The 23325-nt window shown below is 49.6% G+C and overlaps 1 protein-coding gene across 1 annotated transcript in view; it reads right to left on the bottom strand.

Moving 5' to 3' along the window:
* Positions 1–10927, bottom strand: part of LOC144273992 (uncharacterized) — a 552201-nt gene extending 541274 nt beyond the window's left edge. Inside the window, exons 1-5 of the mRNA XM_077832713.1 lie at positions 10844–10927; positions 6010–6136; positions 3040–3153; positions 2431–2710; positions 1021–2271 (exon numbers count right to left, since the gene is read on the bottom strand). Coding sequence (XP_077688839.1) covers positions 1021–2271; positions 2431–2710; positions 3040–3153; positions 6010–6136; positions 10844–10927 — 1856 coding nt within the window. The remainder of the gene's footprint in view (positions 1–1020; positions 2272–2430; positions 2711–3039; positions 3154–6009; positions 6137–10843) is intronic.
* Positions 10928–23325: the final 12398 nt, after the last annotated feature.

The raw sequence follows: 23325 nt of genomic DNA, 5'->3' as shown, positions 1-23325 counted from the left end.
CAATAAATGGTTTTCACCTCGGCCTGAACTAATGTGAGAATTTCCCAGAATGAGACAATCTGGCCCCAAAAGGGGAACTCAGGGACTGGCCATCACTCTGCTAACAGGGGGATAAGATGCTCAGGGTCAGTTTATACTAGGAATCTGATGGAGGGTCACAGAGATGCGCTGGCTAATCCCGACCACATTTCCTACCATAAAGAGAACCTCAGAGGCTGATGCTATGCAGGCAGAGGTGGGATCTCTGGGCCTCCTACAAAAAGCCCTGTGGAAATCCATCCCCTGTGCTCTCCCTCTCTCCTTAACCCATGATCCTCAAACATTCAATAGCCCCAGCACCCAGCTTGCTCTGCTTCCTAGTTCCAGAAGCTTCAAACATTTAATCCCCAGTTCCTTGCACAAAACGATCCTCCTGGTCCCTCAATATCCCACAGATCCCAGTGCCTTGGGGGATTTGGGGAGGGAAGGCGTTACCAGCCTTTCTGGACACCCCTGTTCCAGGGAACAGCTCAAGGTAATTGGAGTAGCCCAGCCCAGGGGCTGGTGGAAGATGCGGGGGTGGGAAAGGTGTCTAGACAGAAGGTAGGGCCAAGCCCAAGTGTCCTTCTCTTAATCTCCATGGAAGGGGGATCCCATCTGGAAAGGATGGGAGAGGGGGAAACTTCAGCCAGGCCGAGGGAGCCGCTGGGGAAGTTTTTCTCTCTTCCTTCCCCCACCTGTGGCCCATTCGCTCAGCAACCAAGACTGCAGCAGAGAGATGGGGCTGATTGGGGCTTCCCATCCTCTGCCTTGGGTTTGCTTAGACCAGTCTAATATGGTGTTATCTACACTTGGAGCATTTTCCACCCTGGGAACGTCTCAGAGGTTTCTTCCCTGTGTGGATTTGCTGATGCCTGATACTATGGGAGCAACCAATAGAAGCTTCCCCCACTTTCAAGGTCTCTCTGTTGTGTGGTTCACTGATGCATGAACTCAGATTGAATCTTTTCCCACAGTCAAGCTATTTCTAGGGTCTCACACTTGTGGATTCTCTGATGTTTAGTAAGCTCTGAGCTCATATTGAAGCTTTTCCCGCAGTCAAGGCATTTATGAACGTTATAGCCTGTGTGGATTCTTTGATGTATAATAAGGTTTGATCGCTGATTGAAACTTTTCCCGCACTCCAAGCATTTATGGGAGCTCTCTCCTGTGTGGATTGCCTGATGTCTAATAAGGTTTGTTCTCTCAGTGAAACGTTTCCCACAGTGGAGGCATTTATCAGGTTTATCTCCAGTATGAATTTTCTGGTGTCTAATAAGGTGTGAGCTCTGAATGAAGCTTTTCCCACACTCAAGGCATTTATAGGGTCTCTCCTCCGTGTGGGTCCTCCAATGTCTAGTGAGGTATGAGCTGTGGCTAAAGTTTTTCCCACAGACCAAGCACTTATGGGGTCTCTCTCCAGTGTGGGTTGTCTGATGTATAACAAGGCTTGATTTCTGAATGAAACATTTCCCACAGTCCAGGCATTTATATGGCCTTTCTCCCATGTGGATTCTCTGATGTTTAGTAAGATTTGATTTGTGACTGAAACTTTTTCCACAGTCCAAACATTTATAGGGCTTCTCTGCTGTGTGGATTCTCTGATGCACAATAAGGCCTGAATTGTAAGCAAAACTTTTCCCACAATCCAAGCATTTATGTGGTTTCTCTCCTGTGTGTATTGTCTGATGTGAAATAAGGTTTGTTCTCTGAATGAAACTTTTCCCACAGTCCAAGCACTTATGAGGTCTCTCTCCTGTGTGGATTGCTTGATGTGTAACAAGAGCTGATCTCTGTGTGAAACTTTTCCCACACTCCAAGCACCTATGGGGGCTCTCTCCTGTGTGGATTACCTGATGTCTAATAAGGTTTGGTCTCTCAATGAAACTTTTCCTACAGTGGAGGCATTGATGAAGTTTATCTCCAGTATGAATTCTCTGATGTCTACTAAGGTGCGAGCTCCGAATGAAACTTTTCCCACACTCGAGACATTTATAGGGTCTCTCTCCCAGGTGGGTCCCCCAATGTCTAATGAGGTATGAGCTGTGGCTAAAGCTTTTCCCACAGTCTAAGCACCTATGGGGTCTTTCTCCAGTGTGGGTTGTCTGATGTGTAACAAGGCTTGACTTCTGAATGAAACATTTCCCACAGTCTGGGCATTTATATGGTCTTTCTCCTGTGTGGATTCTCCGATGTTTAGTGAGGTTTGAGCTGTTACTGAAGCTTTTCCCACAGTCCAAGCATATATAGGGTCTCTCTCCAGTGTGGGTCCTCCAATGTGCAGCGAGGTATGAGCTGTGGCTAAAGCTCTTCCCACACTCAAAGCATTTATGGGGTTTCCCTCCCATATGGATTGTCTGATGTGTAAGAAGGTGTGATCTCAGAATGAATTGTTTCCCACATTTGAGGCACTGATTGGATCTCTCTTTCTTGTGATTTGTCTGCTGGGCTGTGGTTTCCTCAGGATCCTTGCATCCTCCCACATATTTAATAGATTCAGCCACTTTCTTGGTAGGCTGTTTTCTGAATAGCCTCTCTGACCAGTTCTGATTTCCAGAGGCTTTTCCTTGTTCCAAGCACTGCGAGAAATTCCCTTCAGCTCTTCTCCCAAAGGTCCCCTGTGGTTCCACTTTCCCAGGAAATTCCTGATGTTGAGTCTCCTCCTCTTTCTCACTCTCTTGCTCATCACCTGCTGGGAGAAAGAGAGACAATCTGGGCAGGAGTCATTGTCTATGGTAGGGAGAAAGAGGTATAGCAGAAAGGGAAAATCCAACACAATAAATTTTCAAAGACTGAACAATTGGATTCTGCCTCCACATCCCATCCAAACACTCACAGGGAAGGAAATGCCTGCCGCTAGCAGGACGGGTGGAAAGCCATGAATGATATATATTGAGTACAGCCCTGACCTGGATGAGATGAGGCAGAACTGATGTGTTCGCTGACACCACATTTTTGGGATTCTCAATGTTTTTCCTCAATCGTCAGATGGTTTCTGTGTCAGTTTCACCAACTCCTTACCTATGTGGGTATCTCTCAGAATCTCCCTTTCCTGGCAGGTCTGGAGATCGGGTACCCACGGCTCTTCCCATCGTTCCAGCCGGGTGATCAGGTCAGGTTTGGGAATGGGAAATCCTGCTCAGGGGGTGAAAAGAGACAAGATCAGGGTGCATGGAGAATAGGGAGAGTATTTATCACGAAGGACATTCCTGGAGTTGAACCTGTGCCTGTGCTGTGCTGGGGGAACATGGAATCCAAGAGGACAGGAACATGGTCATTGAACCCCCTTGGGAGAGGCAAATGTCTGGGGAGGTGAGAGGAATTGTTACACCCTCAATAGGAGTTTTCAGGATCTGTGCACTCTGCGGGCCTTGCTGACACACACACAGGTCTAGAGTTAACCCCCGTCTATTTCTAAACCTGCAGCGCCCAGACCCCTCCTCATGGCTGGAGCTAGTCCCAAGAAAGGAGGTGAAGAGGGTGCGACACTGCACCGCATATTCTTCATAGTGATATTATTATGATATAATTATAGCGTAATTAATATTCCTTTTTTGCAAGATGGGTCATGTAAGATGTCATTGGAAAAGTTATGATTTGCTGAGTATGAATATCCAATTTGTATGCATGTATCATTTTTGTATCTGAAGTATTGATTATTGACTAGGAATCTGTAATTCAAATGGGCTTGCTCTGGAAAACACCCACAGCCAGCCTTTCAGGTACAACAATGAAAAAGCCATGCGAGGCTGATGGTCCATCAGCAAAGACAATGGACCATGGAATAGCTTAACCTTCCTGGGGGCATTTTGGCCAGCCAGTAAGCAATGGCTGCTATAACTCTACAAGGACATCTTGGGATGTCAGTATTTGTCCACAAACCAGTCTGGGAACCAAGTTTTGAAACAAAGGGTTTCCACCGTATGCTAAAGCTATATAAGGCAGGGAGTGAATTCATCTGTTCTGCACTCCCCATACAAGAAGTCTCCTGGAAACACCTGAGGAACAAAGATTGAACTGGGGGAAGTGCTGGATCCAGGCTAAAGGGATTTCTAGCTTGTGTATGAAGACCTGAGAAACACAAGCTGTACAGCTAATGCAGCTTGTGCCTTAAGAATCTACAAGTCTGCCTGTACCATCATTTAGGGTGAGAATCTGCTAATTCATATTCATAGGTAACGAGTTATATGGGCTCGCTGTGCCCATGCTCCATCAATATTCGTGATGGTGGGCCCGGCTCCACCAATGTTTGGGCCCCAGGCCTTGTCCTTTGGGGGTCCCCTCACCATGGGTCGGCAACATGGGGCACTCTCACCTCACTTTCCCCTGCCTCCCCACAAGCAGCTCCCCCCATCCCCTGTGCGGAGAGTCTCAGCAGAGGCAGGGCAGCTCCACATGCTGCCTCCGTCCCTCCTCCTCCCTCAGCGCTGACCCGGCCAACAGGAGCTGCTGGGGGCGGCGCCAGAGCTGCCTGGCCGCACCTCCACAGCAGGGAGGGGGAGGGAGCCACAGACAGTGGCTCTTAGCCCCGGGCAGAGAGAGCAGCAGGAGTCTGTCACTGTCAGACAGACACAGCCGGGGGGTTGTGAGGAGAGACAGATAGAGCTGGGGGCGGGGGAAAGGAGCAGCAATGGGCACCCCGGAGCTGGCATAAAATACAGAGTACAGAGGGGGTTTCCTGGCAGGGCTATAGCAACCCCATCCCTGCAGAGCAGACACAGGCTGCAGTGGCTCCGTCCATCACTCCTCCCCACCCCACAGAGACCAACACAACCCTGTGCTCCCCCTAAAGACCTATGCCCCCGTCACCCCTCTCCAGAGAGCCCCCCATTTGTGCCAGACAGCTCCCCTCCCCCACTGCCTCCCCTGCTCCCTACAACCTCCTCCTTTGCCTTCCTCCTCCCCCGCAACGGCCAATGGGAGCTGCACCTGAGGCAGGGTGCCTGCTTGCAGATGCAGACCTGCCTGGCCGTGCTCGTTGCTGCTGGTGCCAAGCTCCCCGCTAGCTCCCCAGGCTGCCCTGGACCCTGCGTCCCCCCGAAGTACGGGGCCTCCCAAAGCACAGGACGCGGGGCAATTGCCCCGGTCCATCCTGTGGACGGGACGGCTCTGCTTGGGCACCACCAAAAATTATACAAACCTGGCACCCATGTTCATATCCAACGTATTTAGTATATTAAGCTTAGTTTGTGTTTTGTTTATTTGCTAGGTAATCTGCTTTGATCTGTTTGCTATCACGTATAATCCCTTAAAATCTATCTTTTGTAGTTAATAAACTTGTTTTACGTTTTAATCTAAATCCAGTGTGCCTTTAAGTGAAGTGTCTTGGGAAAAAAATCTCAGCTTGATTTAACACAAGTTTGTTGCATTTCCTCCCCACACTGAGGGGGGAGGCGAACTCTGTGACCTTATGTTGTACAATTCCCTGTGCAGCACAATATGGTATAATTTTGGGTTCATAGTCCAGAGGGGTGCATGTCTGGGGAGCTGGGAGTTATCCTGGTTGTAGCATTTCTGTTGTTGGTTCATGCAGGGGTTGGTCAGAGAGCCTGCATGTAACTGCAGCGGGGTGTGTCCCTGCCTGCGTGGATGCTGGTGGAAGTGTGGGACCAGGAGTGGGTATACAGCTTCTCACAGTAGCACAGTGTGAGAGGGAGCCCAGGCCTTGTGGGTCAGAGGGCTCAGTGGTACCCCAGTTCCAGGTAGCACCCCAGGAGGAACCAGTCACACAGGGATTCTGTGTGTGCCTGAGAAATAATACAGACAAAACAATGTATGACTTCTGCCCCCTTGAAAGCTGGAGGGGTAGGGATGAGATAGAATGTCCATTAGGTTTTGACATCCCTATCTCATTGAAAGTCTCTCTCACATAGCAGCTGTGGATTATAGGGTTCGTTCACCTCCAGTCTATCTCACCAAAGATGTACCTGACAGATTTGGAAATGCAAGACCCCATGGCTTCTAATAAGAGAGAGGCCAGGAAAGCCTTACCCAGTGAGGTCACATTCTCGTAATTCTCCTCCATGACTTCCCTGTACAGGGCTCTCTGACTGGGGTCCAGCAGGGCCCCCTGCCCCTTGGTGAAATACACAGCCACATCCTCGAAAGTCACCGGCATCTGAAACAACAAATGTTCCCTACTCAGCACCTGCTGCCACAGTCACAATCCCACTATTCATGGGAAGGAAGGAAGAAAGCAAGCTAGCTCACTGAGGGGGAGGAGGAACAGATTGAGCAGGATGGGGGTGAGATTCTGCTAGAGCAGCCAGAAAGCTTCAGGGGTTGGCAAGAAAGTGAGAGCTCCGTGTCCCTCCCAGCAGACAGAGGAGGGCAGAGTCTTCTAATTTACCACAAACTTATGAGGCACAGGCTGATGTGGGAAGCAGAGCTTTGGGTAGGGGACAGGGACAGGAATCCCAGCACCTTTCCTTTGTATTCCCCCGCAGTCTCTGCCTAGACTCTTGGTGGGGAACTCTGGTCTGTTTTCCCAGCCCTGTCTGGTGGGAGGGAGGGATGTTCCTGTTTTAGAAATGGGGGAATGTTCACCTCCCAATGGGCCTGTTCATAAATCAGGCCTTAGCCTGAGCAAGTCCCAGTGGGTTTTTCAGACCTTTCCTCCTCTCTACCTGACCCTATATTTGGCCTTTTTTGGCCTTCCGAATTATATTTTTACACTTCATTTGCCAGAATTCATACTCCTTTCTATTTTCCTCAATAGGATTTAACTTCCACTTTTTAAAGGATGTCTTTTTGCCTCTCACTTCTTCTTTTACTTTGTTGTTTAGCCATTGTGGCACTTTTTATTGTGTCTTTTAAATTTGGGGTGCATTTAAGTTGAGCCTCTATTATGGTGTTTTTTAAAGGGTTTCAATGCAGCTTTCAGAGATTTGACTTGTGGCACGTATCTTTTATTTCTGTTTAACTAACTTCCTCATTTTTTGTATAGTTCCCCTTTTTGAAATTAAATGCTATCATGTTGGGCTGCTTGTGGTGTTTTCCCCCGCACAGAGATGTTAAATTTAATTATATTATGGTCACTATTACTAAGAGGTCCAGCTATATTCACCTCTTGGACCTGCTCCACTGACGACTGCATCAAGAATTGCCTCTCCTCTTGTGGGTTCCAGGACTAGCTGCTCCAAGAATTAGTTATTTAAGGTGTCAAGAAACTTTATCTCTGAATCCCGTCCTGAGGTGACATGTACCCAGTCAATATGGGGATAGTTGAAATCCCCCATTATTATTGCATCCGATGCAGTGAGCTGTAGCTCACGAAAGCTTATGCTCAAATAAATTTGTTAGTCTCTAAGTCTCAAGTACTCCTTTTCTTTTTGCGAATACACACTAACACGGCTGCTACTCTGAAACCTGTCATTATTATTGAGTTTTTTATGTTTATAACCTCTCTTATCTCCCTGAGCATTTCACAGTCACTATCGCCATCCTGGTCAGGTGGTCCCTACTGCTATATTCTTGTTGTTCAAGCATGGAATTACTCGATTCTATGGTATAGTTTGGTTCATTTAAGATTTTTACTTCATTTGATTCTACGCTTTCTCTCACATATAATGCCACTGCCCCACTAGCACAACCTGTTCTGATATTCTGATATATTTTGTACCCTGGTATTACTGTGTCCCATTGATTATCCTCATTCCACCAAGTTTCTGTGATACCTACTGTATCAATATCCTCATTTAATACCAGACACTCAAGTTCACCCACCTTATTATTGAGACTTCTAGCGTTTGCATATAAACAAAATAATTGTCACTTTCTAGCTGTCTGCCATGATGTGGTGTAATTGAATGGGACTTTTTTTTCATTTGACTGTTTCTCATCTGATCCTTCCCATATTGTATCATCTTCCATCCTCTCCTCCTTACTAGGACATAGGGAATTTCCATTTATAGATCCTCCCCTAAGTGATGTCTCTGTCTGAACCACATGCTCCTCCGCACCTGTCAGCTTTCCCCTAGCTCTTGGTTTAAAAACTGCTCTATGACCTTTTTAATTGTAAGTGCCAGCAATCTGGTTCCATTTTGGTTTAGGTGGAGCCCATCCTTCCTGTATAGGTTCCCCCTTTCCCAAAAGGTCCCCCACTTCCTAATAAATCTAAACCCCTCCTCCCTACACCATTGTCTCATCCACATATTGAGACCCTGCAGTTCTACCTGTCTAACTGGCCCTGTGCATGGAACTGGAAGCATTTCAGAGAACACTACTATGGAAGTCCTGGACTTCAATCTCTTACCTAGCAGCCTGAATTTGGCATCCAGGACCTTTTTCCTATCCTTCCCTATGTAATTGGTACCTACATGTACCACCACCACCGGCTCCTCCCCAGAACTACACATAAGTCTGTCTAGATGTCTTGAGAGAGACAAGGTGGGCAAGGTAATATATTTACTGGACCAACTTCTGCTGGGGAAAGAGATACTCATTTGAGCTACACAGAGCTCTTCTTCAGGTCTGGGAAATGTACTCAGAGTGTCATAGCTAAATACAAAATGGAACAGATTGTTTAGCATTAGTAGATAACACATATTTCAAGAGACCATTCAAGGTGAAATTGGTCCAATAAAAGATATTATCTGACCCACCTTGTATCTGGGACTTGTATCCTGGGACTGACACAGCTTCAGTAACACTGTATTAAATATGAAATGGCAGAACTACTAACTGTGGTATGTAATAGTTTGCTAAAATCAGCATCTGTACCAGAAGACTGGACGATACCTAAGGTAATCTCCAGAGGCAATCCTGGCAATTACAGGCCAGTAAGACTAAATTCAGTTGAATTGGTTGAATCTATAGTAAAGAACAGAAATATCAGAAACATAAATAAACATTATATGCTGGAGAACAGTCAACATAGCTTCTTCAGGCCAGAGAGAGGCAGACGCTAGCCTCTCCTCCCTCTGGTGGCAGCAGCTGACGACTGAGTACCCCACTCTCCTCCAGCAGTCCCAGGCTGATCTCATTAGCTCACTCGGATCTACCCCTGCTGTTCTGGCGGTGACTCTGAGCCATAAATCCTGCTCAGAAATCCAAGAGGGGCCCTGGTCCATCCTGCCACCCCAGACGGTCCCAGTCAGGAGCCAGAGACCAGAAATCGTGAGTTTGGCTTAAGAAAATAGTGAAAGAGTGTGTCTGTTGGGGGCCAGTTCTGTGGGGCTATTTGCCTTGTAACTTTGGAGCCCTTAGGGGTTAGTCCCCTGCTCCCCCGCCAGCGTGACCATTTCCTCTGAAAACAAAATCCCCAGCTGGCTGATGGGAAGGGCAGCCCCCCCGCACGATGCGGTGAGGGAGCTGCCATTGTATCTCTCACGATCGCTCTCCTTTATCACTAGCCTCTCTCCCCATTCCCCAGCCAGTCTCCGCTTGCACCGCCATTCTCCCTCCAGCCCCCCAAGTCTCACCCCCCCCACTTTCTCCCCTTCTCACTGCCCCCCCCCGCACCATTTTCCTTCTATCCCACCCCTGTTCCCACCCGCTCCAGGATCCTCCTCCCGCCCCCTGACTCTCCGGCATTGCCTCATCCTCCCTGCAACGCAACCACTGCCCCCTACTCCCATCCCGCCCCCTGCATCCCTGTTCAGCCCCCTCCTACCCCTCACACATCCCATTTCATGCCTCAATCCCCCCCTGCCCCACTTCAGCCCCCTTCCGGCTCCCACCCCCCTTTATCCTCCCACGTGTCGCTGTCCCAGCCCTCCCCACGGCGCGCGCTGGCTTCACCCGCCCTGCAAACACCGGGAGCTGGCGGCAGCTTTCCCGGGCCCAGGGCAGGGAATCGCAGCCAGCCCCGCTGGGAGCAGCCTGGGGCCAAACCCTCCCCCTGCAGCCAGGATGGCATCGGGGGGCACCTCTTCCTGGGGGGATGGGCAGGTCTCTCTTACCTTCCCTCCAAGCGGTGCCCTCCCCGGGAGCAGGGGCTGGGGCCCGGGAAGGGGGGTCCTGGCCAGGCTGGGGTCTCTGCACCGGGAGAGGCTCCTGGGAGCAGCGGGAATGTTACTGCTGGAAATTCCCCTCTCCCGGCTGCAGCCGGGGCTCCGGGGTCCTCAGCAGCAGCTGCCAAGGCTCGGGGATCTTGCAATGAGCGCGGGCTCCTCACAACGCCCCAGAGTCACTGCAGCGAGAGCCATTCACTTCCTGCTGCTGGACTGAGTGACCCCAGCGATCGCTCCCAGAGCCGCATCCCAGCTGCTCCTGGGTCCTAGTGTTCAAGGGATTACACTGAAGCCCCCTGCCCCAGACACTGCCTCCGGGGCCCCAGTTCCCCTGGGCACAGGCAGCTTCTCTCAGCATTAAGGGGGGATCAGGTACAGAAGCCACTGTATCAATGGGCAGAAAGGAGACGTGCAGATCCCAGGATGGGGGGAGAAGGGGCATTTCTATGAAGACTGGGGGTTGTTCCACAGAGTCCCCAGTATTAACAGGGATACATATGGGTCCTGGTCCTTGACAGGCTGCCCAGAACCGGGATCAGCAGGAGACACGTTTCTCGGTGACACTGACTCTGTGTGTGAGTCACTCTGATCACAGACTGGCACAAGGAGTAGTTTGTCAGAGACGGTCTCTTGTCTCCATACCAGGCTCACTGGCTACTAGCCCTGGGCCGGAGCTACAAGCTCTGCTCCCCTAACTCGGGCCATGTAGCTGTCAGTGCTTTGCAGGTTCCTCTGGTTATTCGCAGGGCTGGATTAACCTGTCACTGGGCACTAGGCAACACCTGGCCATTTCTGCCCCCTGCCAGTCCCCCTCTGCCCCTCTCCTGGCTGGCTCCCCCTGTGGGCACTGACAGCAGTTCCCCGTGCTTCACCTGGATGCTGGTGGTGAAGCACCAGCTGGTCTGGTTCCAGGGCTGCTGCTCTACGCACTCTGGATAGGCCCGAATGTCCCACATTGGTTGCAAGAGAGGGAGGCAGGGGAGCATCTGGGGTCAAAATTGAGCCACTGGCATTGTGCCATGGAGTTAAAACACCAAATTTAGCCTCCCCTCCCCCCACCTGAAATGGGACATGGGCCTGAGACAAAGCAGAGTGGGCAGGGGGGCAGCCACATGAGAGGCAGGCCAGGGAAACCATAGTGTGAGGCACGTGCTGGTGCTTAGGTATGAAATAGGGATCTGTGTGCCTAGCCTGAGCCAGTGGGAGCATGCCCAGCACCAGATTTGTAGGCATTTGGATGATTTAAATGACAGAAATTTAGGTGCATAGGATCTTTAGACACCATCAGAGTTAGGCAACAGCTGAGTGGCTGGGGGGTTGGGGGGCAGTTGAGGATCGATGTCACCTAAATGTCAGATTCAGGTACCTAAAGTGAAAGTAGCAGCTGGGGACCTAAATCTTTTTATGCATCTAGCCCCTGGTGCCTAACCTGCTTTGGTAACCCCACTCAGCCCCTATCTGCATCCTCAGGTGCCTAATACCTTAAAAAATATAACCCTAAGTCATTTTGGGAAAGATGCTTTTGAAAAACTTATCTAAAAGCTAATGGGCTTTAAAAATCAGTTTAATATAATAGGGGCCCATAAGCACTAAAATACTTTAATCGGAATAATATGGAGCTTTGAATGGTATCACTACAAGGCAGGGTCTGACTGTCGATGCTAAATGTCTGAACAGGCCCAATGTTAATGATTATTGCTAAAGCCAGTAACAGATTGACTTTGCTCAGAAAATGTGTTCTGCACTCTAGGGGTAAGCGCTGTAATTCTGGGGGAGAACAATCTGTGTTTCTTACACATAATAGAAAGTGAATGAAGTGCAGAGCCTCCTTCTCTCAGCAATCAGAAGATGCTGCCCCCTCTCCTCATCATTCCTATTGGGATGTCACTCATAGCCCTTTAGATTTCAGGGTTGCTCCTGAAATTTACAAAATCATTACATAGGCTGATCTGCATGTTTAGACTGTAAACTCTTTCCCTAAGGAGCTGTCTGTCTCCCATGATGTGTATATACAGTACCTAGCACAATACGGCTGTAGTCTTCTGTGGAGCCTCTGCCTGCTGGTGTATTACAAATAATCATGATATTAACTGAGATACAATTATGTTGCAACCAGACAAGAATGAATTTGGATGAAAGTGTGATATGAGGAACAGGCCAAGTATAAACAGAGAGAGACTCCCAAACCTACCAATCTAAACTCCCAGTGTGGCAAGACCTTATTCACAGGTTTAATTATACTACTACCTATAGCCCCAATGATTTAAATGGGTCTCAGCTAGAATTAAGCAGGTGGTAAAGTTTAGAGAGTGGGGATCTTGGGCTGAAACACAGCTCAGAGACCAGAATCACTTTAGCCACATTATACATATATAAATTTGTGAGTATAGGGCTGCAGTTGAGGCTATGATAGGGCAGAGTTGAGATTGTATGGGTGGCCTCACTGTGCATTTCCGTACCAGACCATGTTAGCATTGCTTTTACCGTTAATCTCCACTCTGAATCTGCTGGGTATTTAATGCAAGACAAACTACACTTGGGAGTGTGAGAAACTAAATTCTACTTTATTATTCCAAAGGACTAACAAAGACTCCTTTCCCCACTCTCAGCCCAGCTCAGCTTGGTACTTTACATCCGCAACCCAGCACATTGCTGCGCCCAAATCCCACGTACACCAGCAACAGTTACAAACTGGTAGAAAAGTGCAGAAAATCCAGGAGAGATGCTGGGACCCAGTCATAAAGCAAACACTCCGAGAGCAGGGAATCCAAGGAGCTCAGATTAGAGTGTGAGCAGACTGTTTGTCATCTCCACACAGGACACTGGTAGATGGGGAGGGGGTGATCAGCTGGGCTATCAGGCTCCTCATCTCCCTCTGGCCTCTATGGTGGAGATCAGCCTGGCTTCAAGGCTGGCTCAGAATTGTTGGCTTCCCCAACTTCCTTCTTGTCTCTGCCCAGCCTCATCCTCTCAGCAATCGGGAGACGCTGTCCCCTCCCCTCATATTTCATCTAGGGACATAATCTGTAGCCTCTAGATGTCAGGGATGGCTTCACCCAGCACTCACAGGGCAATTCCTGTGTCTCTCTGGCATTGGCACAGCAAGTTCACAGTTCTCGGCATCAGCTCTCTGGTTCTCAAGAGAAAAGTCTGCAGTTTCCCAGCTCTGTTTCCCCACTCTCTCCCGCTCCTGACTACATCTCACATCTCTGCAGGGGTCAGAAAGTAACTCCATGCCCTCTTCAGTCTCAGCCTCTCGGAGTGTGAATCTAGCACTCACCCTCGGTATTCATTATGAGAGATATTGATAATTTTCATTGTTCAAACACACAAAAATCTCATGACAAAGGGTAAAGAAAGGTTAAAATAAAATAAAAAAGACTCTTCTGGCAAATGATCGTTTGTCTCGTAAAGTCTTCAATAAAACTGTTCTACATCCTGTCAAACTAAACTAAAATCAAACTATGTGACCAAGCAGCCTTCAGGAAGAGAGAAAAGCCAACACTACAAGATGGGCTACAAAACACTTTCAGGTTCATAAAGTGAAATCCCACAGAATCGTAACTCTCAAAAAACGGAAAACAAATGTATCCATTTTCCTCTGAACTGGCTAAACCTGCAGTACTCAGCACCTCCTCATTATTTGGTTGTGTCATTTACAAAAGTTTTAGCATTGTCCTAATGCAAAAAAAGAAACAAAAACAAACCAAAGCTAAAATCTATCCAACTACAAATGTTCTGGCCTTGGCTGGAAAAAGCCAGAAGACACTTTACCAATAGATGGAAACAGGGATTTAAGCTCAGAAAGCTGAAACAGAGTTTTCAGGTTCATTTGAATTCCCCCTCCAAGTCCGGGACACTTTCATCTCTAGCTCTCAGGAATCTGAGTCAGGATCAAAAAAATCAAAGTGTGATTCCTAAGCATGGAGAATAAAGAACATTGTGGCAAGTGCCGTGCTGGGAGGTGGAAGGTAGAATGGGGAGAGGATAAAGTATCCAAGGCTGAAACACGCTGCTGTGTTGGGATGGAGCGTGACGGTGAAGGGGGGAAGAGAGAATCCCTCCAACTCATCCCATCATCCTCAAATAACACAGAATCCAAACACCACTTTTTCCTATCCCTGCTCCAGCAATTTTAGAATCTATTTAATTCTGGTCTCAAAGGGAGTCAGTGTACAAAAAATAAATGTTTTTGGCATAACCTGGAGCAATGTGAGACTATGTGGAAATGAGACAATCTCTCCCCAAAGGGGCAACTCAGTGACTTTAACAATCACTCTGCTAATGGGGGGATCAGACTATATAAAATGGTTGGGGTCAGTCTGACTAAGAAAAGTGGAGGAGGGTCGGGGGAGATTTGCTAGCTAATCCCAACCAATTTTCCCACCACAGAGAGATCCTCAGAAGCTGGTGCTGTGTAGGCAGAGGTGGGATCCTGAAGCCTTTACACCTCCCACAAAAGACCGTGTGGAAATCAGTCCCTCTCAGTGGTGCTTTCTGAATGCAGAGGGGGCAGGGAAAAGGGGCAGAGGGGATGAGTGATAAGAGGCAGCACCTCTCTTCCCTGTACTCTCCTCTCTTACCCCATGATCCCCTAATACTTGATTTCCTCAGCACCCTCTGTATCCCACATCCACCAGACCCAACCATTCAATCCCCCAGTTTCTTCCCCCAAACCCATCCCTCCTGGTCCATTCACATTTGATCCCCTGTAACCCAGCACCTCAGGGGATTTAGGGAGGGAAAGTTTTGCTAGCCCCCAGGGACACTCACCCTACTGGGACCAGCTCCAGGTAAGCGGGGGAGCCCAGTCCAGGGGTTCCTGAAAAATGGGGGGTGGGGCAGGTGTCCCAAGTGAATGAAGGACTTGGCCCAAGTATCCTTCTCCTAGTCTCCACGGAAGGGGCATCATGACTTGGAAGGGAAGGGAGGGGGGAACTTCATCCAGGCCGAAGGAGCTTCTGGAGGAGTTTCACTCTTCCTTCCCCCACAGGTTAGCAGGAGGCAGGAAGGCCCATCAGTTCAGCAGCCAGGCCTGCAGCAGCGAGGACAGCAGTTTGCTTAGACCAGGCTAACCGGAGGCTCACTGATCATCTCCGGGTCAGCTGCTGCTGGAACCTGCCCCCAGAGATCGGCAGCTGGATACGTGAGAGCCAAATGCCACTACTGTGTGTGGGAATTAGGAAATGCAGTTTTCACTATGGCTAGCCCTAGTCAGGCACTGAGAGAATTTCTCTCCTGTGTGGAGGAGTGTCTGATGTCCAGTGTGTTGTTAGCTCCAAGGAAAGCATTTTCCATGCTAAGGACATCTGAGAGGGGTCTTCTCCATGTGGATCTGCCGATGCTTGATGCTGTGCGAGCAACAAATGAAGCTTCCCCCACATTCAAGCTCTTTCTTGTGTGAATTGTCAGATGGGGAGTAATGTGTGAGCTCAGACTATCTGTTTCTGCAGTTATTAAAGCTTTTGCCACAATCCAAATATTTATGGATTCTCCCTTGTGCTGATGTGAAACAAAGTTTGATCTTTGAATGAAACTTTTTCTACTGTCATGCTAACTAAGTTCAGTGTAAGCTGCGCAAACATGCAGCCGCCTACTTAACACTGTGATGGTGCTCAGGGAACCCTCCCGGCCAGGGGAAGGGCAGCCCAAACGCAGCCCCAGCTGGACCTGCTGCAGCTAGGGGAGGGGTGGCCCAAATGCAGCCCCCGCCTGACCTGCCGCAGTCGGGGAGAGACACCTCTCCCCCTCAGCCCAGGTGCTGCTGTGGGGAGAGGGAGCTAGGAGAGTCCTTTCTCCCCGCCGTAGCCCCAGAGCATCCTCCTGTACACCAAACTCCTGACACCTGGCCCTACCCCAGAGCCCTCACCCCCTGCACCCTAACGCTCTTCCCCAGCCCTGAGCCCCTCATCCCCAGCCACACCCCAGAGCCCAAACCCCCAGCCGGAGCCCTCACCCCCCCCGCACCTCAACCCTCAGCCCTAGCCCTGAGCCCCCTCCCACACTCCGAACCCCTCAATCCCACCCCGCTACATGACTTTTGTTTTGTTCACCAATATGAAGGTGTAGTGGGGCAGCTGCCCCACTCCGGTCGGTAGGGGGTTAAAAGCAGCCCTGGAGGTGGCTGTGGTTGGGAAAAGCAGTGAGAACACCTGAGTGACTAGCTGACCACAGGTGTGGCCAGCTCAATCAGGCCCTAGCTGGCCCTCCTAAGAGGGCTGTGAGCCAGAAGGTAGGGAGTCTCTCTCTAGCCTTAGAGGGAGAAGGGCTAGCTGCCTGAGAGCAAGGTACCTGAAGCAGAGCTGTGCTGGGGAAAGGCAAAGGGAGCTCTAGCATAGCAAATCCCCAGGCTGTGGGCCTTGCTAAATGCTAAAACATGTAGTGAGGTTGCAGAGGTGCAGCTCGGGGTTAGGCAGAGGCAGCTGGTCTGACCCCCCTTGCTCGTGATGAGTGGTTTACAGACTGCAGTCCACCCTGGTGAGCAGGGGCTAGATGATGACTGGTAGTAGCCACTGAGACAAGGTGGGTTTAGAGGGTTGGGGGTTCCCCTGGAAGGGGAGACCCAGAGCATGGGGGTACTGCTGGGGCAGAACCCCAAGGTAAAGGACACCAGGGTCCAGGAGGGACATGGGGCCAGTGGCAGGTGCATTGCAGAGGGGGGTCTGGAGCAGGTGAAGAGCTAATTCCCAAGATGACCAGCAGGAGGCACCACACCAGTGAGTCATCAGGCTTGGAAGGGACCTCAGGACGTCATCTAGTCCAACCCCCTGCTCAAAACAGGATCAATCCCCAATTTTTGCCCTAGATCCCTAAATGGCCCCCTCTAGGATTGAACTCACAAGCCTGGGTTTAGCAGGCCAGCTCTCAAACCACTGAGCTACCCCTCCCCTGTCATACAACAACTCCATATTGGTGCACAAAACAAAATTCATTCTGCACATGTATGGGAAAAATTAGAGGGAAAGAGCTGTCAAGGCATTTATAGATTCTGTTCCATGTGGATTCTGGGATGGTATGAGCTGGAACTGAAGCTTTTCCCATCATCCAAGCATTTATGCGGTTTCTTTCCTGTGTGGGTTCTCAGATGTGTAATGAGTTGTGATCTGTCATTGAAGCTTTTCTGACAGGTTTCAGAGTAGCAGTCGTATTAGTCTGTATCCGCAAAAAGAACAGAAGTACTTGTGGCACCTTAGAGACTAACCAATTTATTAGAGCATAAGCTTTCGTGAGCTACAGCTCACTTCATTGGATGCATAGAATGGAACATATAGTGTATATATAGAGATGTAAGCAGAGTCAGGATGGGCTCCACCCTGATATCTGGTGGTGAGGTGTGGCAAGTTGTGGAAAAGAACTTCAGGGGCTGATCTCATTTGCATAGGCACACCCACCCCGCCTAGAATGAGGCCATAACTGCCCATATGGTCACTTTGGCTGTTGTGGGAACCCCAGTGTCTCTGTTATTGGGGCGGGAAGAATAAATTGTTATTACCCTGATTATGGGAACTGTGCTTGGAACTGTACTTGGCCTTTTGTTATGATGGAGGGACTCACCATCAACTGAGTAGCACTCGCTAGGCAAGGGACTTGGGTTCCAAAACTGTGAATGGGGAGAGACTTGAGACAGGTATTAGTACCTGGTGGCATGGGTCCCTTTGTGAGGGCCTAAAACACCTATTGCACCTCTGTCTCTCTCCACTGTGGAACGTCAGAGCTAATTTTGGGTCTATTAAGAGTCTTGCTACAGGTACTGTGCTGCATTCACTTTGGCCTTATGGTGCACCAGCACTAAGGCTCCCACTACTATGAGCTGAAATCACTGAGCACTGTGTCAAGTAGTGGGGAACTGGAAGATCTAGAGTGCAGCAGTGCTGTTCGTGGATAGGCTGGTGGAGTGTTCGTGAGACAGCGAGCTGTGCAGAGCGGAGCCGGTCGTGGTGGAGCGGAGCTGTTCATGAGACAGCGGTGTGTTCGTGAGACGGTGAGCTGAGCGGAGCCGGTTGTGATAGAGCAGAGCTGTTTGTGAGACAGCGGTGTGTTCATGAGACGGCGAGCTGAGCAGAGCTGTTCGTGAGACGGCGAGCTGTGCAGAGCAGAGCCGGTCGTGGTGGAGCAGAGCCATTCGTGAGACAGCATAGCAGAGCAGAGCCCTGTGGGGCAGTCAGCTTCAGGACACGTAAGGTGCCCCTTACCTCTTTCCCCCACACACAGGCACATTTTAGCCAGACTGGGGAGTAACACTCTGCAGATGAACTTTTGAACTCTGGGGCTGGACTTTTTTGGACTTTGGGTGATTTGTGGATTGCTGGACTCAAGAGACGTTTGGGTTCTGGGACTCAAGAACCCGAGGGAAAGGATGTGGCCCAATTTTCTGGGGTGGGTCTTTGCTCATGGTTTGGTTAATGAACACTAGTTGTGGTGTTTCCCCAATTTAATGCTGATGTTGTTTACCTCATGTTATTAAAGATTCTCTACTACACCGAGACTCTGTGCTTGCGAGAGGGGAAGTATTGCCTCTTTGAGGTGCCCAGGGGGTATGTAAGATTTTCCTAGGTCACTGGGTGGGGGCTCGAGCCAGTTTTGCATTTGCTTTGATGAGAGGGAGCCCCTGTGTACTGAACCCGGCCCTTGCTGCTATCAACTTGGCCTGGCAGAAGGGTTACATATATATATATTCTGCAGCCTGTCAGGGTGAGAAGGACAATTGGGGAGGTTTCTGAATTACCGTTAGTCCACTTCACACCCCAATTCCCCCCAGGCTCTTTCCCTGCAGACAGACACTCTAGACTCTGCCATGCTGAGAAAACCCTCAGTTACATTATTACAACACGGACCTGACCTCTCCCACCGGGACTAAACCCACAAGACACTTTAAACCCCATAAGAACACAATCTCTGAGCCAAATGCTAGAAAAGAGCAGAATTGAAGGAGTCACTTTGGTGGATCCCCCTGACACTGTCGCCAGGGCAGCACATTCCCCCCAGCAGCATGGGGAATAAGCAGAGGCAGGAACTCACTTTTCCTCTCTCTGCTCCTCACCTTTTCCCCAAGTAAGTCAATCTGCCCTGGGGTGCTGCAGGAAATGGAGTTGGGCAAGGCTGAGAGCCAGGAACCTTCCATCCAACTTCTTGCTTCTGCTGCCCCATTTAGTCTCTCCTGTCTCCTTTCTGCATGGAAGAGCTGGTTACTGTCCTCCCATTCCTGTAGCCTGTGGGCGTTTCCTCTCCCATAACTACTGCCACTGCTAACAGGAGTGTGGGCCTGGGTGTGTCGAGGGCAGCAGCTCTGGGACTCAAAAACAGCTAGGAGCAGAGATGGAGTGAGGAGGGGCCGTTTGAGTAGTTACTTTCCTGTCCATCCCCAGCACTTTCTCCAAATTCTCTATCATCACCTGGAGTCTTCAGCTCAGGAGCTGGTCACAGCAGAACCTGGGGCAGACCTAGAGCACTGATTCCAGTCACAGGAGAAAGTACCCCCCTCTGCTGGGCATAAAGGGAGCATTAGTGATGGTCTATCCCAGCACAGACCCCACTGGGCAGCAGCCGCCTCTCAGCCCAGGCTCCCAGATCACAATGGAGGCAGCAGCGTCTACCCCAGGAAGCCCAGCTAGCTCTAGGGTTGCAGTATCCTGAGCACAGAGAGACTGACACCAGCCTCCTCTGCCTTAGCAATTACCAGAGCCCTCTGCTGGGGGCAGCTAATGACTGAGTCTCCCTGTGCTGCCCCTGCAGCCAGCCAGGGACAGCCAGACTGCTGCTGATCTCATTTGCCCACCTGGATTCACACTGGAACCAGAGAACCAGTTCAAACCAGGATTTCGTCCTTAAACTGGAACCGAACCTGAACCCTAATTTTGTTTTACTGACTGAACCTGAACTGAACAGAGGAAGAAAAAAAAGTTTCAGTTGGACTTCTTAACTGCTGTTGCTCTCAGTGACTCTGGTTTGACACAGAATCCTGCACAGAAATCAGAGCAGGGCCCTCTTCAGTTCTGTCAGCCACAAGCATTTAACATTCAGGAGTCAGACCCCCAAATAATTAGATTGTCTTGAGAAAATCAAAAACTAAATTGTGAAGGGTGTGTGTGTGGTGGGGGAGGGGGAGTATTTGCCTTGTATATGCTGAGCCCTTAGGGGGAAGTCCCCTGCCCACTCCCAATGCTTGTTTGACCATTTTTAAGGACAAAGATTCACCACTAGCTGCTAGGCGGGCAGCCCCCTCCCCCTCTCCTACCCCATGGTCTGGGGGAGCTGCCACTGTATGTCTCACCATCCCTCTCCCTTCCCCTACCTCTGGATGTCCTTTCCCCAGCCGGTCTCTGCTTGCTCTCATATTCTCCCTCCAGCCTCCCCACAACCCTTCTCCTCACATCCCCCCTTTCCTTCCCTTTATCCCCCTCCCCTCCCATTTCCCTCTATTCCAGCTCTGTTCCCCTGAGCCCCAGAAACCTCCCCCTGATTCCTGGGTATTCCCTCAGCCCCCCTTCTCCTCCCCTCGTTCACCCCCTCAATGCCCTCTGGCTCTCAGAGCCCCCTGCCTCTCTTCATCCCCCTTCCGACTCCCAACCCCCTCTGGCTCCTCTGACCATTTCGTTCCAAGAACGCGATTTAGAAATCGTGGAAAGGCTGAGAGGAAACATGGACTCCTTCTCCACCCCCGTGAGAACTTTGGACATTGTTTTAGCTCCAACGTCCTTCGACCACCTGTGGAGGAAGTGCTACATCAGTGACAGTTCCGAGGAGGAGGGAGCACCATGGGGAGCCCTTTAGCTCAGCCGTTGATGGATATGCTGGAACCTGACCTCGAAACCCAACCACTAGTGAGAAAGACCACCCCTATGGAGGAAAGTGACCACGGCTCATGGGAGTCACCGATGGACAAGGTGAATGGAAAAGACGTCGCTCAGGTAAATGAACGATTAAGAAGTGACGATCAAGGATGGGCTGTAATGGGGTTAGGAACTGACCCGTAGCTGCGTAAATCTAAAAACAAGCAGTGTGGGCTTATAGTTGTTTCTTTTCTGAAAATGTTTCGACAGCTCAACGATGCCTTTCTGGAGGACCCAGAGGCCCTGGACAGCATTGCATCAGATAACGAAGATGAACTGGGCCCATCTTGTTTTTGCTCAATGCCGGAACAAATCGTTGACGAGGACGCAAAGGATGATGGTTATATGGATTTAAGGAGGAGGCTTGGCATGGAACTGAGACAGTGCCACATTGTGAGTGTTAAAAAGTCATGTGTTCTATTGTACGTGTTGCTCTTTATGCTGTCCTTAATCACTGCCTTAGGGAAAAGCTTTTTGAAGATTGTGAGGGCTGTGTCATAGACGGGCCAGCCCAACGGCACTCTGTGTGAGTTGGACTTCGGAGGATATAAACTGCAAGCTTCAGGACCTATGCACTGACCTGTGTTTGGAAAGCTTATTAAACGCTGTCATTGCCATAGGTTATGCTTTCCAATGTCTGTGCCTAACCCAAGAAAATTTAGCACAAGAGGTGACCTTGGTAAATGCTGTGCAATTTGGTCGAGACCCTGACAGTGTTTTAAAGGAAATGACCAAATTGGAATCCTTACTGAGTTACAGGGACAAACCATCCCGATGTGTAGAAAGAATACTAAATATGGCAGGCGACCAGCTTGGCTTAACAGTCAAATCCTTGCTGATCTTAAACACAAAAAAGAAGCTTACAAGAAGTGGAAGTTTGGACAAATGACTAAGGAGGAGTATAAAAATATTGCTCAGGCATGCAGGAGTGAAATCAGGAAGGCCAAATCACACTTGGAGTTGCAGCTAGCAAGAGATGTTAAGAGTAACAAGAAGGTTTTCTACAGGTATGTTAGCAACAAGAAGAAGGTCAAAGAAAGTGTGGGCCTCTTACTGAATGAGGGAGGCAACCTAGTGACAGGGGATGTGGAAAAAGCTAATGTACTCAATGCTTTCTTTGCCTCTGTCTTCACGAACAAGGTCATCTCCCAGACTACTGCACTCGGCAGCACAGCATGGGGAGGAGGTGACCAGCCCTCTGTGGAGAAGGAAGTGGTTCGGGACTATTTAGAAAAGTTGGATGAGCACAAGTCCATGGGGCCGGATGCGCTGCATCTGAGAGTGCTAAAGGAGTTGGCGGATGTGATTGCAGAGCCATTGGCCATTATCTTTGAAAACTCACGGTGATCGGGGGAGGTCCCAGATGACTGGAAAAAGGCTAATGTAGTGCCCATCTTTAAAAAAGGGAAGGAGGAGGATCTGGGAAACTACAGGCCAGTCAGCCTCACCTCAGTCCCTGGAAAAATCATGGAGCAGGTCCTCAAGGAATCAATTCTGAAGCACTTAGAGGAGAGGAAAGTGATCAGGAATAGTCAGCATGGATTCACCAAGGGCAAGTCGTGCCTGACTAATCTAATTGCCTTCTATGACGAGATAACTGGCTCTGTGGATGAGGGGAAAGCAGTGGATGTGTTGTTCCTTGACTTTAGCAAAGCTTTTGACACCATCTCCCACAGTATTCTTGCCAGCAAGTTAAAGAAGTATGGGTAGGACAAATGGACTATAAAGTGGATAGAAAGCTGGCTAGATTATTGGGCTCAACGAGTAGTGATCAATGGCTCCATGTCTAGTTGGCAGCCAGTATCAAGCAGAGTGCCCCTGGGGCCGGTTTTGTTCAATATAGAATCACAGAATATCAGGGTTGGAAGGGACCTCAGGAGGTCATCTAGTCCAACCCCCTGCTCAAAGCAGGACCAATCCCCAGCTAAATCATCCCAGCCAGGGCTTTGTCAAGCCTGACCTTAAAAACTTCTAAGGAAGGAGATTCCACCACCTCCCTAGGTAACACATTCCAGTGTTTTACCACCCTTCTAGTGAAAAAGTTTTTTCTGATATCCAACCTAAACCTCCCCCACTGCAACTTGAGGCCATTACTCCTCGTTCTGTCATCTGCTACCATTGAGAACAGTCTAGAGCCATCCTCTTTGGAACCCCCTTTCAGGTAGTTGAAAGCAGCTATCAAATCCCCCCTCATTCTTCTCTTCTGAAGACTAAACAATCCCAGGTCCCTCAACCTCTCCTCATAAGTCTTGTGTTCCAGTACCCTAATCATTTTTGTTGCTCTCCGCTGGACTCTTTCCAATTTTTCCAAATCCTTCTTGTAGTGTGGGGCCCAAAACTGGACACAGCACTCCAGATGAGGCCTCACCAGTGACAAATAGAGGGGAACGATCACGTCCCTCGATCTGCTGGCAATGCCCCTACCTATACATCCCAAAATGCCATTGGCCTTCTTGGCAACAAGGGCACACTGTTGACTCATATCCAGCTTCTCGTCCACTGTAACCCCTAGGTCCTTTTCTGCA

This window comes from Eretmochelys imbricata, chromosome 14, assembly GCF_965152235.1.
Source record: "Eretmochelys imbricata isolate rEreImb1 chromosome 14, rEreImb1.hap1, whole genome shotgun sequence".
In the NCBI taxonomy this organism is placed as follows: domain Eukaryota; kingdom Metazoa; phylum Chordata; order Testudines; family Cheloniidae; genus Eretmochelys; species Eretmochelys imbricata.
The sequence above is the reverse complement of the archived record's forward strand: the minus strand, read 5'-3'. Positions and strand labels throughout refer to the sequence as shown.